This window comes from Geotrypetes seraphini, chromosome 3, assembly GCF_902459505.1.
Source record: "Geotrypetes seraphini chromosome 3, aGeoSer1.1, whole genome shotgun sequence".
Lineage (NCBI taxonomy): Eukaryota > Metazoa > Chordata > Amphibia > Gymnophiona > Dermophiidae > Geotrypetes > Geotrypetes seraphini.
Window position 1 is genome coordinate 402416382 of NC_047086.1, and position 26970 is coordinate 402443351.

The window sequence follows — 26970 nt, forward strand, 5'->3', positions numbered from 1 at the left end:
GAGAGTCTCTAGCCAGGCTGACCGAAGAACCAGCCATACCGAGCCCCAAAAGTAATGGAGGCCACCCCGCTGGGCTGGCTGAGAATCTGATCACCTGCTTCTGCGGGGGGAAAGCTAAGCAGGTCCCTACAGCCCCCCCCCCCAGCTGAACCATGTGGTACATAGCACAAGGACGCTCTAAAAGTGCCAAATTTGCGCAATCCTAGGATATTGAGGGAGCTCAGAGAGGTTCTGACGAGTCCTCAAAGATTTATTCAATAAATCCTTAGAGAAGGACAATGTTCTGCGGGACTAGTGAAGAGCAGATGTGATCCCTCTTCACAAAACTGGTCGCAGAAATGAAGTAGGAAACTACAGGCCAGTAAGCTTCACTTCGGTTATTGGAAAAATTATAAAAGTGTTGATGTAGGAGAGGATAGTGAAATTCCTAGAAACCAATGGGTTACAAGATCCGAGGCAACGTGGCTTTACTAAAGGTAAATCATGTCAAACAAACCTGATTGAATTCTTTGACTGGGCAACCAGAGAATTAGATCAAGGCTGTGGGTTAGATCAGTGTTTCTCAACTCGGTCCTGGAGTACCCCCTTGCCAGTCAGATTTTCAGAATATCCACAATGAATATGCATGAAAGAAATTTGTATACAATGGATGTAATGTATGTAAATCAGGTTTATGCATATTCATTGTGGATATCTTGAAAACCTGACTGGCAAGGATGCTTTTAATGTATAAATTTTATATCCTAAAACTTTTTTACTTTTCACTTTTTATTCTATATATTAAATATAAATTTTATTTGTTACCCCTCCTATCGTTTTTTCCTTAAATGTAATTAAATTAAATTAATAATGATTGTAACCCTTTAATAAACCTTCCTTTGCTTTGAAATGATATGTAGAAATTATGTATATCAATGTCTGTAATTATATTGTTTGTTATATTTGTCACCCCAACTGATTTTTAATGAGATTGTACATCGCCTAGGAAATGTGATAGGCGATTAATCAAATTTTTCTAATAAACTTGGGTATTCCAGGAATGAGCTGAGAAACTGCGCTAGATGAAATTTACTTAGATTTCAGCAAAGCCTTTGACATGGTTCCTCAAAGGAGGCTCTTGAATAAACTTGACGGGCTAAAGTTAGGGCCCAGTGGTGAACTGGATTAGAAACTAGTTAACGGACAGATGTAAGAGGGTGGTAAATAATGGAATTCACTTGGAGGAGGGAAAGGTGAGTAGTGGAGTGCCTCAAGGATCAGTGCTAGGGTCAATTCTATTCAATATGTTTGTGAGCAACATTGCCAAAAGGTTAGAAGGTAAGGTTTGCTTTTTGCAGATAATACCAAGATTTGTAACAGTGGATACCCCGGAAGGAGTGGAAAACATGAAAAAGGATCTGCAAAAGTTAGAAGAATGGTCTAATGTCTGGCAATTAAAATTCAGTGCAAAGAAGTGCAGAGTGATGCATCTGAAGAGTAGAAATCCAAGGGAGCAATATATGCTGGGAGGTGAGAGGCTGATATGCACGGACAGGGAGAGGGACCTTGGGGTGATAGTGCCTGAGGGTCTGAAGGTGGCGAAACAGTGTGACAAGGCGGTGGCTGTAGCCAGAAGGATGCTAGGCTGTATAGAAAGAGGAATAACCAGCAGAAAAAGGAAGGTGTTGATGCCCCTGTACAGGCCATTGGAATAGTGTATTCAATTTTGGAGACCGTATCTGTCCAAAGATATAAGATGACTTGAAGCGGTCCAGAGGAAGGTGACAAAAATGGTAGGGGGTCTGAGCCAAAAGAAGTATAAGAAGAGACTGGAAAACCTGACTATGTATACTCTAGAGGAGAGAAGGGACAGGGGAGATATGATACAGACCAAATCATTTCCAGAGAAGGGAAAAATGGTAAAACTAGAGGGCATAAATTGAGTATGCAGGGAGGTAGACTTAGGAGTAATGTTAGGAAATTTTTTATACGGAGAGGGTGGTTCATGCCTGGAATGTCCTCCTGAGAGGTGGTGGAAAGAAAAACGGTGACGGAATCAAAAAAGCATGGGATAAGCAAAGAAGGTCTCTAATTAGAAAATGAATGGTATAGGGGTTCCCTGAATGGAAAACTCTTAATACTCAATATAGTTTGGAGTTCCTATGTTTCCAGGCTGATTTCATGGGACACCTAGCCACACAGTGGTATAAATTATTATCTGGATTTTTAAATAAAAAGCCAAAAACTGGTCTGAGAGACATTTGGAGCATTGAGATTAAGCATAATATTTCTGCTTCTCAATGGCCCCGAATTTGGTCTTGGAGAATGAGAAGTACAGTGTCAGCATCTATGAGACAAACTTGGTTCTTTTTATTACATAGAGCTTTTTGGACCCCAGTTCGTTTACAAAAGTTGGATAGCTCTAAATCTAATAGATGTTGGCACTGCAATCTAGAAGTGGGGACATTGGATCATCTAATTTTTTATTGCCCCTGCATTAGGAATTTTTGGAATTCAATTTGGTCTCAAATAAATTGCTTATTGGAAAATCATGTGGAAATATATGATACTGTTCTGTTCGGTATGTCTATGAGGAAAAAAAGTCAATTATCAGCACATAACAATAAGCTTTTGATGATAATGACGGGTGTTGCTATGCAACATATTACTAACAACTGGAAAAATTATAGTAATCTCAATTATACGTTTTGGTGGAATTCCCTGTGTCATATTTACAAGATGGAAAGAGCAATTGCAATACAGACAGGAAGTTATAAAAAAATTTTAAAGATATGGAGACCGATGGTTGATTTTTGTAGTGAATAGGCATCATTTTTCTTTGATAATATGCATAGGGGGGTGGGGAGATTGGAAGATAAGATGTAGCAAAATTGAAATTTTGAAGGAATATAATAGTTTTAATGATTGTATAGAAAGATGGGAGGGGGGGAGGGTTTTTAATTAATTTACATATTAAGAATATAATGTATGATGTTCAAGTGTTATATGATAGTATTTCATGTTGTTCTTTTTGTGCACTTGATGTAAGTTTGAAAAAGAATAAAGAAATTAAAAAAAGAAAAGAAGGGGCGTGGCTTAACGCGAACACGAATGGACGGGTAATCGCTGAGCTCCTCTTCATCTAGGCAAAGAAGATAAAAATATTATTCCCTTCTTGAAGATTTCAAAAAAAAATAATAATTATTATTGATGTTACCCTCTTATGCTGAAGTTGAAGTCTGTGAAATAGCAGCTGAAAGGTCAGAGTGCCGTTTTTCCTCAGTGCTGGAGCGAAGCGGTATTGAGGTTTGAATCGCTGATTCGTGTAAGATAAAACTTTTAAAAATCAAGTCGTTTCTAGAGTGGCAGGGATCAAGCACTGAGTCAGAGCCCTGGGGTGGAGAATCGGGGAAATCCTGAAAGAGATGAAGGTAGAAGTGCCGGTTTTTCAGAGCTGAATCAGCAAGACAACGGGAAGTTTAACCGACGAAAAAAAAAAAAGGGGGGGAAAAATCTATCAACGGAGATTATCTGATAATACTGCTGATATTGAAGAAAACCTGAAAGGAAAGAAATAGTAAGAATGTTTTGAAAAAATAAATTGAAAATCGCCGACATCAAAAGAAAGCTGAGAGGACGGTAATTGAATCTTTTACCGGCTTTTATATGCGCTGAAAAGACGAGGCAGTGTATGAAGGCTGATAAAATTTGAATTGACTAACGGAGGAAAAGTTTCAGTGCTATAACTGTGTAAAAAATTGAAACAGGGGAAATAAAAAGAAAATATATTTCTCAGTTAATGGTTTATTAACTGCAGTGACCGCTTATAATGGAGCTGATTTGAAGCCTGAAAGAGAGAGAGCTGAGAATTCAGAGCACCGTTTTTTTTTTTTTCTCAGTACTGAAACGAAGAGAAGTTGAAAGATATAAATTTAAAGATTGATTAAAAGTATACTGCCTGATAATCAAACAATAGTCTGAAGGAGGAAAGTAAAGAAAGAGGGTTTGTTTCTCTTTATGCTGATTTCTTTCATGACAGGAAGTTGATAGCCAGAGCAACGGGGCATATTTGAAGTAAACTCGGCGTAGGGGACATCAGCCTGATATTATAAACTGCCAAGCCTGGGTAAGATATTGAAAGAGAAGCTTGAAATATAAAAAGTGTTGTTATTTCTCTGTGCGCTGAATAACTGTTGAAAAGGAAGCCGATTTTGATGTGAGGCTGCTGACGGTTGATTGTGGAGCTGTGACAGTTTGATACAGCCTTCTCCTGCCAGCGCTGAAAAAGGCTGATAAAAAACTTTTTCCCTCCGTGCTAAAACGAATAGATATTGGGAGAGAGTAAAGCTGAACGGAGCTAGAGGGAAAAAGAGCTGACAATATATGTGAATAGCCCTTCGGCGACGACGCTGAAAGGGGGGATTGATTGAAGAAAACTGAGAGAAAGGAATACCGGCGTTTTCTCTCAGTGATTGAACACTGAGACGCTGAAGACAGAGAAAGAATATCAACTTACTAAATAAACAAAATACTGAATTGAAATTGCTTTTCTCTTACAAAGCTGCGATTGGGCTTGTATGAGAGGAGACAGAGGAAGGGATTAACGGAACTTTTGGAAAAAAGCTGAAGCGGCAAGACATCGAGGCAGTTGAGAGACGCTGTGAGTGAACAGAAAACAGTTGCTTCAAGTTTGTCAAAACAAGGGAAGAAAATTAGATGAAAGGTTGCTCTCCTCGATCAGGGCTGCGATTGGGCTTATGAGAGGAGGATTAAAAGAAAGGACTACCAAACAATTTTTTTTTTTTTTTTTATTTATTCAGCGCTGAAGCGGGGTGTCATAAAAAAAAAAAAGAGTGACTGCCAGAGGTAATGAATTAAATCTGTGGAAGAACCCGACAAGTCTGCGAAAAATTTAAGGAAGGAAATGCTGTTGGATTGAATATCCCCCTCTTTCATTGAAACAGTGAAGGGGCTTAAAGGAAAAGAACCATAAAAAAGAATTACTAGTTCTTTTTTTTCTCACATCAATAGAACTGGAAACAAATAACTGACACTTACTTCAAAGAACCTTTTCACCAATATTAAAGAGATAAAGACACTAAAAAAGGAGTATTTAAGATTGAGACAGATAACTGAGAAAGAGAAAAGGAAAAGGAAAAAAGGCAAAAAAGGAAAAGAAAATTTCTACTTTAAAAGATAAAACTAAATTTTGGAAGAAAAGGGATTAAAAACAACAATATGGCAAGCACCAGACAAAACAAAAATGAGGCTGGTACATCTGCAAAAAGACAGAAACAAGACCAAATAACACCAAGCAAGATACCACTTCCTATTGAAGAACCAGACATATTAAGCAAAGCAGAAGTCATGGAAGAACTAAAACAAATCAAACAAATGCTCAAGGAAACTATAACTAATATGTCGGAAATGAAAGAAGAAATTTTAAATATTCATAGACAAATGGAAGTTAACAACAAAAGAACAACTGAACTAGAATCAAAAATGGAAACTATAGAATGTGAATCAAAAAGATGTAAAAACGACAGCCTGGAATTAAATAAATTAAAAGATCAACTGGAGGACTACGAGAATAGAGGAAGAAGGAAAAACATCAAACTTTTTGGAATACAAGAAAACTTAGAGGGAAAAAATACTATCCTTTTCCTTGAAAATTTAATTCCAAAAATACTACAATTAGACTTGAAACAACCAATTGAAATTGAAAGGGCGCATAGAATCCCAATTAAAAATTTAGAAAACAAAAACAGACCAAGACCAATAATTTTCAAAATGCTGAGATACCAACAAGCACTAGAGATACTAAATGCAGCAAAAAAAGATAAAAACCTAAATTATAAAGGATCAAGATTATGGTTTTTACCAGACTTCGCCAAAAACACAGCAACTAAAAGAAAAAGACTACTAGACATGAGACCTCTACTCAAAGAAAAAGGATTTAAATATGGTCTATACTACCCGGCGAAAATGAGAGTGTCATCTGGAGACAAGTCCTTATATTTTGATGATCCCGAAAAACTAAAAGATTTTCTCTCTAAACCAGAACCTATGATATATTAACATAATATATTAAGATGGTTTTGAAGACTCTATGAAAAATTAGAAAATATAACATATCGAAATATTTGAAGAAATGGAGGAAAACAATACAAAGAAAAGATAATAATAATTATATGAAAGAAAGAACAGAATATAGGAAAATTATTAAATAATACACTGCATATATGTTTAAAATAATTATATGTTGAAATCATAATACTAAGGAAATATAAATTAACATATTGTTAAATGGAAAATGATACATTAATAAAATGTTATGGAAAATGATTAAATAAATATAAAAGATCAATATAGATAGATAGAAGGGAAATTTGTTTAAACAATTGAATATTGATTGCCTGGAATGGGGAGAATGTTAGGATTACAGTTCCAATGTGTATCCTTAAGCAGCCAATGTATTGGGTGGGAAAGGGAGGGATAAGGAGAATATTTATTAGAATAATTAAGGGAGATACATTAGGGTTAAATATGTGTGTCGTGAAGAAAATTTTTTGGATATTAAATATGAAAGAGGAGAGGAAGAATAAGATAATGAAAAGTATTAAAATATATAATGTCTTTTAAAATATATTCTATTAATGTCAATGGCCTGAATCACGTAATTAAAAGGAAAAAAATATTAACATTTTTAAAAAAACAAAATGCAGATATTTACTGTCTGCAAGAGACCCATCTTAATATGAAGGAATCACAGAAATTATCAGGTGGATGGATAAAAGAATGTTTTTTTGCTCCAGCAGTGGGTAAAAAAGCAGGGGTTGCAATCCTTATAAATAAAAAATGTATGGCCAATATAAAGGTAAAAAATTCAGATCCACATGGAAGATGGATACATATCGATATAGGTATGGGAAATGATACCCTGACGTTATTTAATATATATGCCCCTAATTCGAATCAATCAGAATTTTTCAAAAAGCTACAAAATATGTTATTACCACTGGCTGCCTCTAATTTAGTGGTGGCTGGAGATTTTAATGCTGTAATGGATCCATTATTGGATAAAAAACCAGGTAAAAATATTAAATCTTTAGGTCTAGATAATTTAGTTCGATCATGTGATTTGAAAGATATATGGCGTATTCTTCATTTTAATGATCAGGAATATTCATTTTGTTCACAGGTTCATAAATCATTTTCAAGAATAGATTATATTTTTGTTTCAACAAATAAAGTGCAACAGGTGATTAAAGCCTCTATTGATCCTATTATCATTTCGGATCATGCGGGAATATGGATAGAATTACAATTAGATCAATTAGAAAATAATAGACCTCTTTGGAGATTTGATAATGCATTGCTTGTGGATGACAAATTTTTGGAAAATTTTAAAACACAAATTAATGAATTTTTTCAAATAAATTTAGTGGAAGATACATCTATAGAGAATGTATGGGATACATTTAAAGCAACTATGAGGGGTAATATCATATCATATTCAGCTTTTATTAGGAAACAAATTAAAAAACAATATATAGAATTAGAAAAAGAAATAAAAATATTAGAAGCTAAATTGATAAGTAAATGGGAATATGAAGTTTTACAAGCTCTTTTGAAAGTAAAAGGTAAATATAATGAATTAACTTCAAAAATGATAAGAAAAGATTTGTTTTCCAAACAAACGGTGTATTATGGAAATTCTAATAAGGCGGGAAAATTATTAGCAAATTATCTTAAGGCAAAAAAAAGGAGAACTAATATTAATGGAATAAAAGATGATAATGGTATAATAACAAATCAAACAAATATAATATTAAAACAATTTTTAAATTTTTATAAGGATCTATATTCTTCCGAACCTTATTTGGAGAAACAAAAAGATGGAAAAAATTTTTTAGATTTAATAAATGGACCTAAGATTCCTGATCATATGAAACGAAGTTTAGAAGAACCTATATCATTAAAAGAATTAGAAACAGCATTGAGATCTCTTAGAGTTGGATCCGCTCCAGGTGGTGATGGTTACACAGTAGAATTTTATAAAACATTTCAAAATATCCTCTCCCCACATTTACTAAAATTATATCAGACACAACTTATAAAAGGTAATATAAAAGGTACTATGGCTGAATCAATAATAATTGTTTTGCCTAAGCCAAATAAAGATCCTACTTTGGTTTCGAACTACAGGCCTATATCTTTGATAAACGTTGATAATAAACTTTTGGCGAAAATTTTGGCTTTGAGATTAGCCAAAGCTCTCCCACATATTATAGATATGCATCAAACGGGTTTCGTTGCTAAAAGACATTCCTCCAATAACTCTAGACTATTATTTCACATGCTAAACTTATCAAAAAAAATGGATGAACCGGCTTTTACAGTTTCATTAGATGCTGAGAAAGCATTTGATAGGGTAGAATGGAATTTTATGTATCAGGCTTTAGAATGGTTTGGTATAGGTTCTGGATTTATACAAATGGTAAAAACATTGTATAGCTTCCCGATTGCAAGATTAAATATTAATAATAAGATATCTGATGGTTTTCAATTGCAGAGGGGAGTTAGACAAGGTTGTCCTTTATCTCCTTTGTTATTTGATGTTGTATTAGAACCCTTATTGTTAGCAATACAGCAAACGAGGGAGATACAAGGAATTCCATATTCAGATATGGAATATAAAATTTCGGCTTATGCTGATGATATTTTGCTTTATTTGAGAAATCCAGAGTCTACCTTATCTTCTTTATTGGAATTAATTGATAAGTTTGGCAAATTTTCAGGTTATAAAATTAATTGGAATAAATCTGAAATTATACCCTTGAATGTTTACTGTGTAAAAGGATTATTTGATATTTTTCCATTCATATGGAAAGAAGAAGGATTTAAATATCTAGGCATTCAAGTTAAAAAAACAATTGAAGATACTGTAAAAGAAAATGAAAAATATGTATTAAAAAAAATAACGGAGTTATGTGAGCAATGGAACCCATTACATATATCTTGGTGGGGCAGAGTTCAAACTATTAAAATGATGATGTTGCCTGTGGTTTGCTACCAAATGAGTATGATACCTATTTATTTTCAGGGGTCCTTTTATAAGAAGCTTAATAGAATTTTAACAAAATTTCTTTGGCTTGGTAAAACACCTAGAATAGCTTTAGTAACCTTACAAAAATCAATTAAGGAGGGAGGGGTAAATTTTCCAAATTTCTATAGGTACCATCAAGCCTATATTCTACGTCAGGGTATGTATTGGATCCTCCCAGAACTTATAGACAATGCACCAGATTGGTTATATTTGGAATGGCGCCTTATGTTTCCCCTAAATTTAGTTCATTTACCAAGTATTAATATACCTAAAAGATACAGAGAAAATAAAATAATAATGGATACTTGGAAAACATTGAGATTTATTGATAAATTAACACCCATCCCAATATATAAATCAACTAATCAATCCATATGGATAAACTCCAAGATCAAAATTGGCGGAGCTCAAATCCTTTGGAAGAACTGGATTATTGCAGGAATTAGATCTCTAGATGATATTATTTCAGAAGGTAAACTGCTGGATTTTTCACAATTGCAACATAGATTTGGTCTTAATAAAACACAAAGTTTTAAATGGTTGCAATTGAAGCAGGCCATTCAGGTTGGGTTCCCTGAATGGAAATCATTAAACAATCAATATAGTTTAAAGTTCTTATGCTTTAAAGCAGACTTCCTAGGACATCAAGCCGCATTGTGGTATAAATTAATATCTGAATATTTGAAGAAAAAACCAAAAAATGGTCTAAGAGACATTTGGAGCATTGAGATTGGACATCAAATTAATGCATCTCAATGGCCACTAATTTGGTCTTGGAGAATGGGATGTACAGTGTCAGCGTCTATGAGACAAACATGGTTCTTTTTATTACATAGAGCTTTTTGGACCCCTACTCGTTTACAAAAACTAGACAGTTCTAAGTCTAATAGATGCTGGCACTGTAATCTAGAACCAGGGACATTAGATCATTTATTATATCATTGTCCTTATATTAAAATTTTTTGGAATTCAATTTGGCCACAAATTAATAAATTAATGGAAAATCATATTGCAATATCATATGATACAATTTTATTTGGAACAATGATGAGAAAAAAAAGTCAAATTTCACCAGAAAATAATAAGCTTTTATTAATTATGACAGGGGTTGCCATTCAACATATAACTAACAATTGGAAAAATTACAACAACCTAAATTACACATTTTGGTGGAATACAATATGCCATATTTTTAAAATGGAAAGAACAATAGCAATACAAAAGGGGACATATAATAAATTTATAAAAATATGGGGGCCATTGACAAAATACTGTAATGATTAAATAATAGAATACTTTTTCTTCTTTTCTTCTTTTCGAGATTTTTTTTTTTTTATGACACACATATAGGGGGGGTAAGGAAAACAATTTATATATAATATATTATAATATATGATACAAAATGTAACATATGATTAAAAAATAATAGAAGGGTGGGGGGAGGGAAAATGAATAAAATTTATCCAGAATATATTGTATTAGATATAAATATGTTATTGAATAATTATCAATTATATTCTAATATGTTGTATACTTTTATAAAATTTGAAAATTAAAAATATTATATTAAAGCAATAAAAGGGTGGGGGGAGGGTGAAGGGAAAAATCAAATCCAGACATACATTGTGTTAGATATAAAAGTGATACCATGCATTTATCAACTGTATTTTATTATTATGTACACTTTTTGTAAAATTTGAAAATAAAAATATAATGGAAAAAAAAAAAAAAAAAAAAGAAAAGAAAATGAATGGTATATATTAAGAACATAACATAAGAACATAAGCAGTGCCTCCGCCGGGTCAGACCATAGGTCCATCCTGCCCGGCAGTCCGCTCCCGCGGCAGCCCAAACAGGTCACGTCCTGTCTGAATCACCAGAAGGGGCTCCCTTGCCACCTTGGTTTCTCATTGAAGTCCTATCTTCCCATCGAAGTCCTAACCCTCCGGTCTTGCACATGCACGACCTGGTTGGGTTTCTATACTTATTACCTGGTTAGCTTTCTATACTTGTGTTACATCCCAGCTCCTCTCTCAGTATCCCACGATCCCTTTATCCCTCAGGAATCCATCCAATCCCTGTTTGAATCCCCATACCGTACTCTGCCTGATCACTTCCTCCGGTAGCGCATTCCAACTGTCCACAACCCTTTGAGTGAAAAAAAACTTCCTTGCATTTGTTTTGAACCTATCTCCCTTCTGTTTCTCCGAATGCCCCCTCGTACTTGTTGTCCCCTTCAGTCTGAAGAATCTGTCCCTATCCACCCTCTCTATGCCCCTCATGATCTTGAAGGTCTCTATCATATCTCCCCTGAGCCTCCTTTTTTCCAGAGAGAAGAGCCCCAGCCTATCCAACCTCTCGGCGTATGGGCAGTGTTCTAGCCCTTTTACCAGTTTCGTTGCTCTCCTTTGGACTCTCTCAAGTACCGCCATGTCCTTCTTGAGGTGCGGCGACCAATACTAAACGCAGTATTCCAGATGTGGACGCACCATCGCTCGATACAATGGCATGATGACTTCCCGCGTCCTGGTTGTTATGCCCCTCTTTATAATGCCCAGCATCCTGTTGGCTTTTTTCGAGGCGGCTGCGCACTGTGCCGATGGCTTCAGTGATGCATCCACCAGCACACCCAAGTCTCTCTCAAGTCTGCTGTCTCCCAACAATGCCCCCCCCCCCAATTTGTATTGAAGAGCTAAGGTTGATTCTGGGCAGACTTGCATGGCCAATGGCAATTTGGTATAGGGAGGACATTGATGGGAATCCAAGGAACTCTGGAACAAGAGGATGTTGCTGGGCAGACTTTATGGACAAAATAGTTGAATGGGCTGGAGTTAGCTTTGATGGCAACTCCAGAAGCTGGGACCCAAGGACAGTACCGGGTGGACTTTATGGTCAAAGAAAAAGGGCAAACTGGATGGACTGGTCATTTACTATATAGTAGTATTAGGGACTGAGATGCTGAAAGACAGTCCAAAGGGTCCATGTCTCTTGCCACTGCTATCACAAACCCACAGATGCTTCACAATTTTATGCTGCTTATAAAGCCTGGTGAGAGCCATGACCACTAAAAACAGTGAAAACAAACAAACCAAATCCTAGACAATGGAAAGAGAAATAGTCATCACTATGGGAATCCCTACACATGATCAGGGGAGTGTAAAGCTTTTCTGAACTGAGGAAAAGCAGGTCTCAAATAGAGCTGTCAGGACAGTTGTACTGTATTCACATTTTATGCAAATCTTGAATTCTAAGAAGGGTTAGCATAACAATGAGTTCATGAGTGGGGAAAGAGCTTTCAAAATGTTCATAATTTACACATGAATAAAAATCAGAACAGAGAAAGCAAGGATGTCATGATTTTGCTTGGAACGATGTAAAATATTTTAGGAGCTGGTAATGTCTTACCGCTGATTAAAGTGTTGCTCTCGGACATCAGAACCATTAAGAAATAAAGCATCGAGTATATGGATAGCACTTATTTTCCTCTGGGCTTTTCCCTGCAAAGAAAAAAAAGGAAATGATGACAAACCTTCCACAGGTTTCCCATGATGATATTCTCAGCACTACAGTATAATCACAGCATTACTTCTCAAAAATGGCAACTGGCATCTCATCACCCAAGTTAATTGCTTTTCCTTAGAAAGGTACAGGTACTTTAAAGCACTGTTTCCCAAATTGGTCCTGGAGTACCCCTTGCCAGTCAGATTTTCAGGATACCCACAATGAATATGCATGAAAGAAATCTGCATATAATGGAGCGATGTATGCAAATCAATTTCATGGTCTTAACATATAACTAGCATTCTTAGGGGACCTTCGTGTACATTATCCAACTCCTGTAACAACTTAACAAAAAAATCACCAATATTAAGATGCAGGCAGCAGTCCAGCAGCAAGATGGGAGCTATCCAGTCTTTTCCACCGAGTGTCACATGTTTGATTATCTCTCTGTTGGTGAAAGGTCTTATGTGTGTGCTCTGTGCAAAGAGCTCCTAGCACTCAGGGAACGGGTCCGATCTCTTGAGGCTACAATAATAGACCTGGATGAGTTGAAGGAGATAGAAAGGGACATAGAAGAGACCTACAGAAGCATTGTAGAAAAGTCCCACCTCCAGTCTAGCAACCTTTGTGCTGCCTTAAATGAGAGCATCACCCTCGTGAAGTAGGAGGCAATTCTGTAGCCAGGACTTACCCACCAAGGGATGCAATGTCCTCTTGCACCAATGATTATCTCCAGGGGCTTCTGCCCAGGAGGGAAGGGGTAGGATGGTTGTTATAGTGGTAGATTTGATCATTAGGCATGTAGATAGCTGGGTGGCTGATGGACGTGAAGATCACCTGGCCACTTGCTTGCCTGGTGCGAAGCTAGTGGACCTCATATGTCACCTAGATAAGATTTCAGGCAGTACTGGGGAGGGGTCTGCTATCTCAGTACACGTAGGTACTAACGACATGAGGAAATGTGGTAGGGAAGTTCTAGAAGGCAAATTTAGGTTCTTAGGTAAACAGTTAAAATCCAGGGTAGCATTTTCATAAGTGCTCCCTGTTCCATATGCAGGACCCAGGGGATAGTCAGTGCTCTGGAATCTCAATGCGTGGATGAGGCAATGGTGCAGCTAGGAGAGTTTTAGATTTGTTAGGAACTGGGCAACATACTGGAGAAGGGGGAACCTATTCCACAAATATGGGCTCCACCTTAACCAGGGTGGAACTAGGCTGCTGACAACAACATTTAAAAAGGAGATAGAGCAGCTTTTCAACTAGAAACTGGGGAAAGTAAGGAAGAGGAAGAGGAAAAGAAGGCCGCTTTGGTTCTCAAAAGTAGTAGCTGAAAAGATAAGGAAAAAAAGGATAGCTTTCATAAACTACAAAAGATTGTAGAAAGAGAAAAACAGGTGAAAATATCTGGAAAAATTAAGAGAAGCTGGTCGAGTAGGCAGGAAAGCAAAGATATAAATTGAAGAAAAAAATAGCTAACACAGTATAACAGGGAGGGGACATAGAAGCCTAGCTGCTGAATTCTGCAATATCTGTAAACTACATAAAAGTGCTGCACAGATTCCACAATATATTGAATTACAATAATCTAACCTTGATAATACAAGGGCATGAATTAATGAACGAATAGTGTCAAAGACTGAGGTCTTACTGATTGAACGAATACGTCTAAGCCAGTGTAAGTGCTATAAACTGTAACAGGCAAGACATGCGCAACTTAAACACACCTATTTATACCTGCATATAAAAGGGTGCAGTGCAGGTTTACAATAGTATTCTATAATGGAATCCAGGTGCCCAGATGCCATTCAATAAGCGTTCTCTACGCACAGCACTGGGGCGCCTATAAGGGGACAGCCAGTTATACAGTTTCCCCTTAGGCCATTATTTTAGAAACATCTATGTGTAAACTTCAGAAAGTCGCTATTTACACATGGATATCCATACCATACTTTTGCTATATGTGAATGAACTTCAAGCATTGTGAACTGTACATATATTTATTACAATGTGACTTGCTAGATTACTAGGCACTTGGAGCAAAATACAACTTACATTTTCCATAAAAATATAATACACACATTTGTGTTCAAATTTGGTTGTATTTGTTACAAGTTTATCTCACATCTCAGTTTGAATTGCATAAGCTGAATAAGAACACAAGCAAAGCCTATTGGTTTGCATTTCCATCACCAAAATCCTGTCGCTATAAAAGATTTCTGGATCAAACATTTGCTTTCCAGGCCAGTAAAATGAACACCAGGTGGAGTACCTTAATCCCTCAAGCTCAATCTTACTATTCTTTTAGAAAAGTACTGAAAACCTATTTGTTTGATAAATTCTTTTCCTGATTATCTGCATTGTATTTATGATTGTTTTATGTAATGTGTATGTACAATATTCACTGATTGTTCAGTATCTTTTTGCTGTGAACTGCCTAGAACTTGTTGGTGTGGTGGTATACAAAAATAAAGTTATTATTATAATAAAAATATCCTCAAACAACTAAAATACAAATTCATAGTTTACCCACAGAAAAGGTGGACAATTTTTGAGATAAAAAATGCATTTTACCAACAGAAATGCTAAGAATATTACTTGCATGAGATGCAATTTTATAACTTTCAGGTTTATTGAGGGCTTCTATCCCACCTCTAGAATGGAAGATTAGGTTCTTACCTCGATAATCTTCTTTCCAGTAGAAAAGCACATAAGTCCTGAACCTGTGGGTAGTGTGCATCTTCACCCATGAATACTGCAGAAGGCATCATCTACATTTTCAACTCCACCTCTCTGCATCACCAGGCACTGTCCTCTCTCTTCAGTTTGTACCAAAGCAGAGAACTCCTGAAAGATGAGAAATAACAAGGAGAGGCACAGGGAACTCCCCAATCACATACTTTTGATCTGCTCTCCAAGAAAACACAGCTCATTAACAAATGCAACATAACAAGGAGGAATGAAAACAGCCACCTGCCTATTTTTTGTTATACTATAATGCAAAATACAACAAATATTTTTTAACTGAGAAGGCACAAATGCCCTTTAATATCTCACCTCGCCTTTTAATTCATGAATTATCTCCACAGAGAGGAGAGTTTCTCGTGGAAGTTCTGTTTTTAAGTCTAGTTTAGTCCAGCGATCTGATGGGCGTCCATCCCATGTGTATATCTGTGACTTCTATAGGAAAGAAAAACAAGCCACTTGAAGCTAAAGATAGAATTCTCTCCTTCCTTCATTTTTGTTTAGACATTTCTATCTCTGTTTGCTAACTCATATGGCCCTAAACAGGGCAATACACCTGACCACACCGTGAGTATTATTCTGCTCGTTGAGCATCATATTTTGGTCTTATCATAAGCATTCTACTCTTCACTTTGGAACCTGTACATGTGGTTTATGGTACCAACATTTACTCCTGCTATAGTAGAGCAAATGCAGTTTGCTGGTAACAAGTCCCATGCGCCTGAATTTTCAGAGACATATGCCATAGGGGAAATTTTCCTACAGGCCCTACAAATGCAAATTACCTGCAAGCTAGCCATAAGTTTAGAAATTACCACTACCACTCTTCCCCAGTCACTTAATACTGCAAAAACACCTCTCGGACTATTCACATCAGACAGCTTCAATCTACCTACTGCACGCTATTTCTGTAATCTGCCCCAGTAGTTACCAACCTTTTTTTCATAACAGCACACCTGGCAACAGGTACTCTGCCACTCCCAGCATCATCCTCTCTACCTTTACACTTTAAGCCATCAACATTATCTTCCCCACCCATCCCTAGGATGGCCTCCCATTGGGAAGAAGAATTAGTCAAGCAGCACTCCTTACTTGCTGCTGCTTTCTCCTCTGTCACTTTCCTTCTGAAGTCAGAACTGCATAGAGCCCTACACACTCATGCAACCAAACTGCTTTATATGGTTCTAGCTTCAGGAATTCAAAGGAAGAGAATCTGCTTGCTGACAGGAAACCATAGAGCAAGGAATGAGAGATAATGGAATGTAAGAACGAAAGAAAAACTGCACTGTGTCACACCAAGGTCCATTAAACCTGGGAGCCCATCTCTGACAGGGGCCAGCCAATAATGCAAGTACAGATCAAAAAAACGTAGATGTACTATTCATATCTCATTTCCAGAGATAAAGAATGGTTCTGACCTAACCAACTGTTGCATCAAGAGTCCTATTCCAAATAATAATAATGTAGTATAACGAAGACCACGTGGCAGCTCTGCAAATTTCCTTTATGGAGGCTGACCTCAATAGTGTTAATAATTCAGCCATAGCCCTAACATTATGAGCTATGACCAGCTGGTGCATACAGAGCCAGTTCAAAAAAAGTGTTTGAATGCTTTTTTACCCAAACAGAATGGGGCTGCAAAAAAAAAAGCCAGCTGATTTCAGCACAAACACGAGGCAAAAATATTCATCATGTGAGGTTCAAGAACTACTAGAGATAGGAGTTTGTAATTCGGGGGCTCTAAGATCACTGGGGAAATCTCGGACAGTGAGTGGATGACTTGGATGGAGTAGCAGGATGATGAGAAAGAAAAAGGCCCCATTGTCTCTACCCTCCAATGATCCTGTATTTCCAACTCCCACCACAATTCAATACCCAACTAGCCTTCACCTTCCAATGCTCCAGGAAGGTAAGGAAAAGAAGGAAGAATGTTCAAGTGTGTGAGCAACTTTTATTTTTAAACTCTGGGAAGTTATATTCACAACAAGCCCTGGCTTCCCTCCTCCACTCCACTGTTCTCACAAGCAGAAGGCATTGGCTTACCCCCATGGCTAAAAGAAACTTCTGTTCACTGCCTGACACCATACATCTGTAGTCTAGCACATGCTTGATCTTTTCCAGTGTGCTAGAGTTGAGCAGCGTTGGTTTGTGACTGAAAATATCAATGTCAGTGCTCTGAAAACGAAGCAGAAAAAACATCATAAAATGAGCAGAGTATGTACATTATCAAGACAACATTTCTTCCTTCAAAATGTTCAATAAGTGGGGAATCTAGGGATTTAAAAGATGTTTAACACAGGATAAGAAAATTAATTATTACTGAAAAGGCTTGGGAAAAATCCAGATAAATACAAGGCATGTTGCATTCTGATACAGAATATTTACTACTAGGGAGAAAATTAATAATACTCTGTGATGAAATAATAATAATCTTTATTGAATCACAGCTCTCTTTGAACTTTCAAACTTATATATAAAAAGCTAAATGCTTATTCTTTGCAATACTATATTGATTCAATTTCCAATAACGCTGAAGCAGTTCATGCGGCTAGATGTTAAGCCATATTTTCTTCTTTAAACTTCAGCCATCAAAAATAAAATGGCGGGACAAATACAAACATTAATAGCAGCGTTAGTGGATTAATAGCAGCATTTAGCTCATCCGAGCAGGTATGTCTATAAGCCTTACAATGTTATAAGACAAGTTTAACTATGTATTAGAGTGATTCAGTTACAATAGTAAGTATGTATTGGTTTTAATTCTGAAATGTTTTTAATCTTAGTTTTCTTTAACCTAGACCCCTCCTGATGAAGAACACGAAACCTGGGTCGGGGGGCCAGGCATTGAAGTAATTTGCACAAGGCACTTTAATAGCACTTTAGCACATTATACAACTGTTTACATTATCTGCACTAGTTGCACAAATCCACTAACGCTGCTATTAATGTTTGTATTTGTCCCGCCATTTTATTTTTGATGGCTGAAGTTTAAAGAAGAAAATATGGCTTAACATCTAGCCGCATGAACTGCTTCAGCGTTATTGGAAATTGAATCAATATAGTATTGCAAAGAATAAGCATTTAGCTTTTTATATATAAGTTTGAAAGTTCAAAGAGAGCTGTGATTCAATAAAGATTAGCATTCTGATACAGTACATATGTCCCTGTTTGCAATCTAAATTTGTACCTGAGGCAATTGAGGGTTAAGTGACTTGCTCCAGGGCTGGTGTTAGTAGGGGGCAAACAGGGGAGCTGCCCTTCTCCCCACCATGGTCCATCTCCCTCCATTCCCTTCCCTTTATTCTTTACAATCGTTCTCCCTTTTCAGAGGGGCTCCAGTGCAGCAGCTGCAGGGAGCTTGAGCGAATGGCTGTTGTGAAGCTTTTCCCTGAAATACAACTTCTCACTCGTTGTTTACTTTGGTTTATATTTTGGTTTCTGCTTCTGTTCTGTTAAACCTGCACAGCTCTTTTATACTGCACTTTTCAAGGATGTCATGGGTCTTTGATTTCTTCTAGATTTCGTTCTTCCTCTAACTTTCACTGGATGTCTTCCATATTATTTACTGGATGACCCTCTTTTGGTTTTTTCTCTTAATTAGCAGTATTCAGCTATGTATTTTTATATCCCTTCTACTTTGCATAGTTTTTTTAGTGTTATTTAGTAATGTGTAGCATGGTTCCTTTTCTGAGCCCATCCCCCACTATCACTTTTCTGTGGCTTCTTCTCACTGTTTTTCTTTCAATCACAGTTCACTGGGTATGCTAACTTGTATGGCTTTTGATTTGTTAGGTTTTCATTTAGGTTTTCAATTTAGCCTCTTTATTGGAAGTTCTCACCCCCTCTTTTTTATTGCGTATCCCTTTTTTCTATCATCTATCATCTGTATCAGTTTTGGGGTTTTAAAACATTCTACGTGGCTTTTTTAAAAAAACATTCTACATGGCTTTGCTAATATGCTTAATTTTAAACTTGGCAGTAGTATAGAGTTTTATATATGGTTTTAACTCCTGAAATTTTAAATTCAATGTTATTTTAGTTTCCCACGTATTCACCTTTATAGGACCCCCAGGTATGTATTCTTCATTCATTTTTGTCCTATATAATTCCCTTTGTGTCTTTCTAGCTTGTTTAAACACAAGTATTCACAGATCATTTGTTTAGCATGGTCTTCGCACGTCCACCATTTTTATAATACATTTAAATTTTTCACTTCACTCTGCATTTTGCATAGACTCAAATATTTTCTGTTTTCACATATTTATGATATTTATCGCTTTTTTCACCAACTCATTTTTATTAGTGCCATTTACATCACTGTGTCCTTTATCACATATCTTTCATACTCTTTGCAAGTCGGATATCATTCACAGTCTCACATCTTATCACCACTACTATTCATAACTTACATGCATTCTTAATGTACCCCCTCATTATTTATAGGACCCCCTGAAGAAGACTTTTTGTCGAAACGCGGACCATGTTGAGTCCTGTATCCCTAGCGGACTAGGTCTTTTAAGGTTTTTATGTGGATGATTTATTTTTATGTGGATGCAATTATTTCAGTGTACCTTTGGAACTTTGACACTTTCAAATAAAGTCCATTTAGGAACATCATCACTCCACAGAGTTTTTTTGGTTTTCTCTGGATTTTCTTCTTTGTGGATATTTTGGGGTCAATTCCTTGTTTTTTGTTTTGAAGCTTTTCCCTGAAATACAACTTCCTGTTTCCTGGGCAGATTGCAGCAGAGGAAAAACTTTGCGGCAGCCATTCACTCAAGCTCCCAGCAGCAGCTGCACTGGGGCTCCTCTGAAAAGGGAGAATGATTTTTAAACAAGACAGGGAAGGTGAGGAGAAGGGAGGGAGATGGGGAAGAGATACCTGGACTGTGGGGCCCCCGGAGCTGTTTTAAGTTAAACCAGGGGTGTCCAATCTTTTGGCTTCCCTGGGCCGATAAAAACTTTTCTGGGGCCACACAAACGCTGCAGCAAGACAGAGGAGGGAGCCGTCAAGACGGTAAACACCTGGGGGCAGCAGAGAAAAACACTTCATCACCCTCGACCAGGGCCGCACAAAATACTTCACGGGGCCACATGCAGCCCTTGGGCCGGTTGAACACCCCTGAGTTAGACCAAGGGTGGGGGGGTAGGGAGGGATGAGAGAGAAAGGGAAACACTGGACCAGAGGTAGAGGAGAGGACTAGAAAAAAAAACAAAAACTTAAGGGCCTAGAAATTTCTTGGCCATTACCACATCTGAGCAGATGTCAAGTATTATCCATGACAACACTTAGATCCTGAGTGGTAATCCCTAACAAGGAACCCTGCATCATGTAACTATAGCTTGGGTTTGATCTCCCCTACAGGCATTACTTTGCACTTCTCCACTTCAAATTTCATCTGCCATTGGGATACTCAAGTTTCCCAGTATGGCACAGACTTCTTGCAACTTCTCACAATCTTCCTGCAATTAAAAAACTTTGAATAAAGTCCTGTCTGTCAAAATTAGATTGTAAGCTCTTCTAGAACCTTTATTAATTGCAATAAACAAAACTAAGGAGATAGAGGGAATATCATTTAACAATTTTGAATTTAAAATATCTGCATATGCAGATGATATATTATTATATTTAAGAAAACCGGAAACTACTATTCCATGTATACTTAATTTAATAGAAACATATGGTACTTTTTCTGGATATAAAATTAATTGGAACAAATCTGAAATTCTCCCAATAAATGTTCATTGTACCAAAGGATTATTTGACCCATATTCATTTATTTGGAAAGATGATGGTATAAAATACTTAGGAATTATGATCAAAAATACAATTGAAGACACAGTCAAAGAGAATGAAAAACTTTTATTGAAAAAAATAACAGAAATGTGTGAGCAATGGAATCCATTACATCTTTCTTGGTGGGGAAGAATTCAAACAATTAAAATGATGATATTGCCTGTGGTTTGTTACCAAATGAGTATGATTCCAATATTTTTTCAGGGGTCATTTTATAAAAAACTTAACAATATTCTTACAAAATTTGTTTGGTGTGGGAAAAGATCAAGAATCGCTTTAGTATCATTACAAAGACCAATTATGGAAGGGGGGGTAAATTTTCCAAATTTTTATAGGTATCATCAAGCCTATATCTTAAGACAGGGTATGTATTGGATTCTCCCAGAGCTTCTAGAAAATGTACCAGATTGGCTATATTTAGAATGGCGGCTCCTGTTCCCCTTATATCCAGAACAGTTAATAACTATAACAATGCCTAAAAGATACAAAGACCACAGAATTTTATTTGACACTTGGAAAACATTGAGATATATTAGTAATTTATCACCTGAACCTATTGCTAAATCTCTAAATCAATCAATATGGATAAACTCCAGGATCAGAATTGGCGGATTTAAAATCGTCTGGAAACAATGGATAAATGCAGGAATAAGAACATTGAATGATATCATATCAGAAGGTTCACTGCTTAGTTTTTCACAATTGCAAAATAAATTTGGATTAAATAAATCACAATATTTTAAATGGATGCAATTGAAGCAGGCCATTCAGGTAGGGTTCCCTGAATGGAAAAATCTAAATAATCATTATAGTTTACAGGTTCTATGTTTCCAGACGGATTTGTTGGGTCACCAAGCCGCAAAATGGTACAAATTGATATATGGATTTTTAAATAAAAAAAAGAAAACAGGTCTTAGGGATATTTGGAGTATTGAGATAGGTCAGACAATTTCTGAATCTCAATGGCCACGATTTTGGTCCTGGAGATTAAGATCTACAAGGTCAGCATCTATGAATCAAACATGGTTATTTTTATTACATAGAGTATTCTGGACCCCAACGCGCCTGCAAAAAATAGATAGTACTAGATCTAATAGATGCTGGCATTGTAAATTGGAAATAGGGACGTTAGATCATTTAATCTTTTTTTGTCCCTTTGTAAACGCATTTTGGAATTTAATTTGGCCCCAAATTAATAAGTTACTAGAGAATCACGTAGGACTCTCGTATGACACCATATTATTTGGTACTGCAATGAGAACTAAGAGTCCGATTTCAGCAAACAATAATAAGCTATTACTAATACTAACAGGAGTCGCCATGCAACAAATTACTCAAAATTGGAAAGATTACACCAAATTAAATTATACGTTCTGGTGGAATTCTGTTTGTCATATTTATAAAATGGAAAAAATAATAGCGTTACAACAGGGAAATCATCTTAATTTTAATAAAATTTGGCAACCATTGACAAAATATTCTAATGATTAGTTCTTAGCACAATGATAAATAATTATATATGAATGGGGTGGGATTTGACTAATTAATGGAAATATACTATATAAAAAGGGGATGGGAATTATATTTTATATGCTAATGTATAATCTTTATCATATTATATTTTAAATACGATGTATTATTAATGATAATATTTTAAATATGTAAAAAAAAACTTTATTGTATATTATATTACTCAAATATTGTAAGAATGGAAAACTTATAAATAAAAATTTAAAAAAAAAAAAAGATTGTAAGCTCTTCCGAGCAGGGACCATCTATTGTATGTTATATGATAAAATAAAAATGATAAGTAGTAGTAGTAGAAACAAAAGGAAAGAGAGAGGGAGAGGGAAAGAAAGATATATATATATATATATAGATGGTGGACAGTGGGATGGGGGAGGGAATAGAATGGCAGAGATGTTGGTCTCAGAGAGGCAAGCCAAGGGAGAAGATACTGAATGGAAGTGCAATCTGAAAAAAAGAGAAATATGTTGGAGTAGGGGATGAGAGGGAGGGAGGGAGGATGAGAAGGAGAAAAATTGGACCTGCAGGCAGGTGGGATAGATGCTAGACCATGGGACGAGAGGAGGGAAGGACGTGAGAAAACTAAACTAAAGCTTAACTTTATATACCAGGTCATCAACATAAGGAAGCTCAACTCAGTTTACAACAATTAGATAAAAACTAAAGAAAGTTTACAATGATTAAATAAAAACTAAAGAAAGTAATAGCAAAAGTTTCAAAGAGATTAGTTTCAAAATGTTTGGCAAAAAGAAAAGTTTTTAGAAGTTTGCGGAAAGATTGGTAAGAACTGGGGCTCCTCAGAATTAAGGGGAGCTCATTCCATAGTTGAGAAAGTTTAAAAGCCAGAGACTGACTGAAGATCTTAACTCCTTTAATGCCTTTTCTAGATGGAAGGGAGAGTTTGAATTGTTGGATGCCTCTTGCAAAGGAAAATCTGTAAGCAATCCATAATAAGGGAATGAGGGGAATAAAAATGCCATATAAAATTTTGAAAGTGATGCAGGCACATTTGAATTGAATTCTAAGATAAACCGGAAGCTAATGAAGACTCAGGAGCAAAGGGGTCACATGGTCAAATTTACTTTTTCCAAAGATCAGCTTTGCAGCAGTAGTCTGGATTAATTGTAATCTTTGGAGACAGATCTTTGTGATGCCAAAATAGTTAGCGTTACAATAATCTAGTCAAGATAATATAAAAAGAGTGGGAATAAATTTGGACCATGAGGAGGAGGAGAGACAGGAGGGAGTGGAATAATGGAATGTGGGGAAAGGGACAGGAGGGAAAAGAGATGGGATAGGAAGATGGTGGAGAAAAAAGGACAAGGTGATGTCAGGCCATGAGGAAGAGAGGGAGAGAAGATGTTGGGCTAGAAGAATTGAGGGAGGGGATATACAGTAAATAGTGGAATCATGTGGGAGAGATGGGGAGAGGACATGAGGATAGTTAGCAAGTATTAAGGTAGAAATATGGTAATGAGGAGTAGAGTGAATTGAAAGATAGAAGGGAATAGGAGGCTGGGAAATGAGTAGGATGGGGAATAGGAGAGCTGGAGCATGAGAAAGGAAGATGGAAAGTTGGTAGGTACTGAAAAGTAAAAAGGAGAAGGGTGAAATTTGAGTGGATGGAGAGGCAGGAAAGAAAAAAAAGGAAGAACTAAAAAGGAAAGATCAGTTATCGGAGACGGGTGTATTCAGGGAATGAAACAAGACATGAGAGAAGAGAAAAGACAAATGGACAGCAACCACTGGAAAGGGAATTATTAGAAAACTAAAGAAAGCAAAGACACAAAATTGGCCTAACATGATGGAAAAATAAAATGTCAAGACAACAAAGGTAGACAAAAAGTATGTTATCTTTGGGATATATGCATCACAGATCTTTGTATTGTGTTCAATGGCTTACCAGACAGTTAATGGGTCATGAAGCTGCCTTACAAATTTCCCAAAGAAAAATTCCATTACATTATGCCCAAGTGGAGGCTATTCTCAAAAAAACAGAAAAAAAGAGTGAAATTATCAAACAACCACAAATACTCCTTCACTAGCTCAGCCTACAAAAGGATCACTTTTAATTGGAAATTCCTTCATTAGAAATCATAATCTACATTCTATGCCAGGGTATGTATTGGGTCCTCCCAGAGCTCATGGAAAATATACCAGATTGGTTGTATTTGGAATGGCGACTCATGTTTCCTTTACATTTATGTCATTTTCTCAGTATTAAGATGCCTAGATATAAGGAGAACAGAATTTTATCAGATACATGGAAACATTGAGATATATTAGCAATTTAACACCTATTCCAATAAGTAAATCTACAAATCAATCTTTATGGATTAATTCCAAGATTCAAATTGGCGGATCTAAAATCTTATGGAAAACCAGGATCATTGCAGGCATTCGAACTCTAAATGACGTTATTTCAGATGGTAAACTGCTTGAATTTTCACAGCTGCAACATAGATTAGGTCTTAATAAATCACAAAATTTTAAATGGTTGCAGCTGAAGCAGGCTATTCAGGTAGGGTTCCTTGAATGGAAAAATCTGAATATAGTCTGGAGTTCCTTTGTTTTCAAGCAGATTTCCTGGGACATCAAGCCTCAGTGTGGTATAAATTATCTGGATATGTGAATAAAAACCCAAAAAATGGTCTTAGAGACATTTGGAGTATTGAGATAAGGCAGCAAATTTCTGCATCTCAATGGCCACGAATTTGGTCTTGGAGAATGAGATGTACAGTGTTTGCATCTATGAGGCAAACTTGGTTCTTTTTGTTGCATAGAGCTTTTTGGACCCCAGTTCGTTTGCAAAAGTTAGATAGATCTAAGTCTAATAAATGCTGGCATTGTAATCTGGAAGTAGGGACATTGGATCATTTACTTTTTTACTGTCCCTGTATTAAATTATTTTGGAATTCAATTTGGACGCAGGTTAACCGTTTACTTGAAAATCATGTTGCTTTGTCTTACGATACTATTCTGTTTGGCATGGCTATGAGGGAAAAAAGTCAAATTTCATCTTATAATAACAAACTTCTATTAATAATGACAGGGGTGGCAATTCAGCACATTACGACTAATGGAGAAAATTATACAAATCTTAATTATTCTTTTTGGTGGAATTCACTTTGTCACATTTTTAAAATGGAAAGAGCAATTGTTATACAGAAAGGTAAATATAACAACTTTATAAAGATCTGGGGGCCATTAGAGAATTATTGTAATGAATGAACATCGTTTTCCTTTCTGATGGATACATGTATTTTATTGGGGGGAGGGGGGAAATTGGATGATTAATATTTTTATTTAATGATTGGATTTCTGTTGAAGAATTGTTGGGTGGGGGAAAGGGTTATAATTTCTACTTTAATGGATTATATGTATAAGAATGTCAAGTGCTGTATATTTTATTAGTAATGTAATGTTTTAATATTAATCACTTGTTTGTCAGTTTTAAAATGAATAAAGAATTCAGAATATTAATGGATACATGGAAAACATTGCGTTATGTTAGTAATTTAACACCTAATCCAATACATAAATCAACAAATCAATCTCTATGGGTAAACTCCAAGATTCAAATTGGCAGATTTAAATTCATTTGGAAGCATTGGATTATTGCAGGTATACGGACTTTAAATGATGTTATTTCAAATGGTAAACCGCTTGATTTTTCATAGTTGCAACATAAATATGGTCTTAATAAATCACAAAGTTTTAAATTGTTGCAACAGAAGCAGGCTATTAAGGAGGGGTTCCCTGAATGGAAAAATCTCAATAATCAGTATAGTCTGGAGTTCTTATGCTTTCAGGCGGATTTCAGGCTAATATATGACTACTGTAACATCGCCTATTTAGCAATTTCCCAAAATAACATGCAGCGTGTACAATTGATGCAAAATGCAGCGGTCAAACTGATCTTTGGGCTGAGGAAGTTTGACCACGTGACACCCTACTACCGGCAGCTGCATTGGCTGCCAATGGAGGCGCGCGTAAAGTTTAAATTTGCCTGCTTCTGCTTCAAAGCACTACACGGACTTGCCCCTAAATATATAACTGACCTTTTCGTCTTCTCAGCCAACAGACACATTCCAACTTCGTTTCCCCCCCAGTGAGAGGTTGTAAACTGAAAAAACACCATGAACATCTTCTCTCGCACCAAGCAGCTCCCCTCTTCCGCCGTAACGCTACCCCCTCTCCTCCTTAGAAAACTGATGAAACCCCTCCTTTGCAACAGACCTATCCCTTAGCCCCCCCTTCCCCCATCTAAACCCTCCTCTCCCCTCTCCCCCCCTTACTTTCCCACCCCCCCTCC

The 26970-nt window shown here is 36.4% G+C and overlaps 1 protein-coding gene across 2 annotated transcripts in view; it reads right to left on the bottom strand.

Annotated features, from left to right (window-relative positions):
* The window catches only part of CMTR1 (cap methyltransferase 1), a 289978-nt gene that overhangs the window by 48529 nt on the left and 214479 nt on the right, over positions 1–26970 (bottom strand). For both annotated transcript variants that reach the window (XM_033935382.1, XM_033935381.1), the window contains 3 exons: positions 17375–17506; positions 15644–15766; positions 12494–12585 (listed from right to left, as the gene is read on the bottom strand). In XM_033935382.1, coding sequence (XP_033791273.1) covers positions 12494–12585; positions 15644–15766; positions 17375–17506 — 347 coding nt within the window. The remainder of the gene's footprint in view (positions 1–12493; positions 12586–15643; positions 15767–17374; positions 17507–26970) is intronic.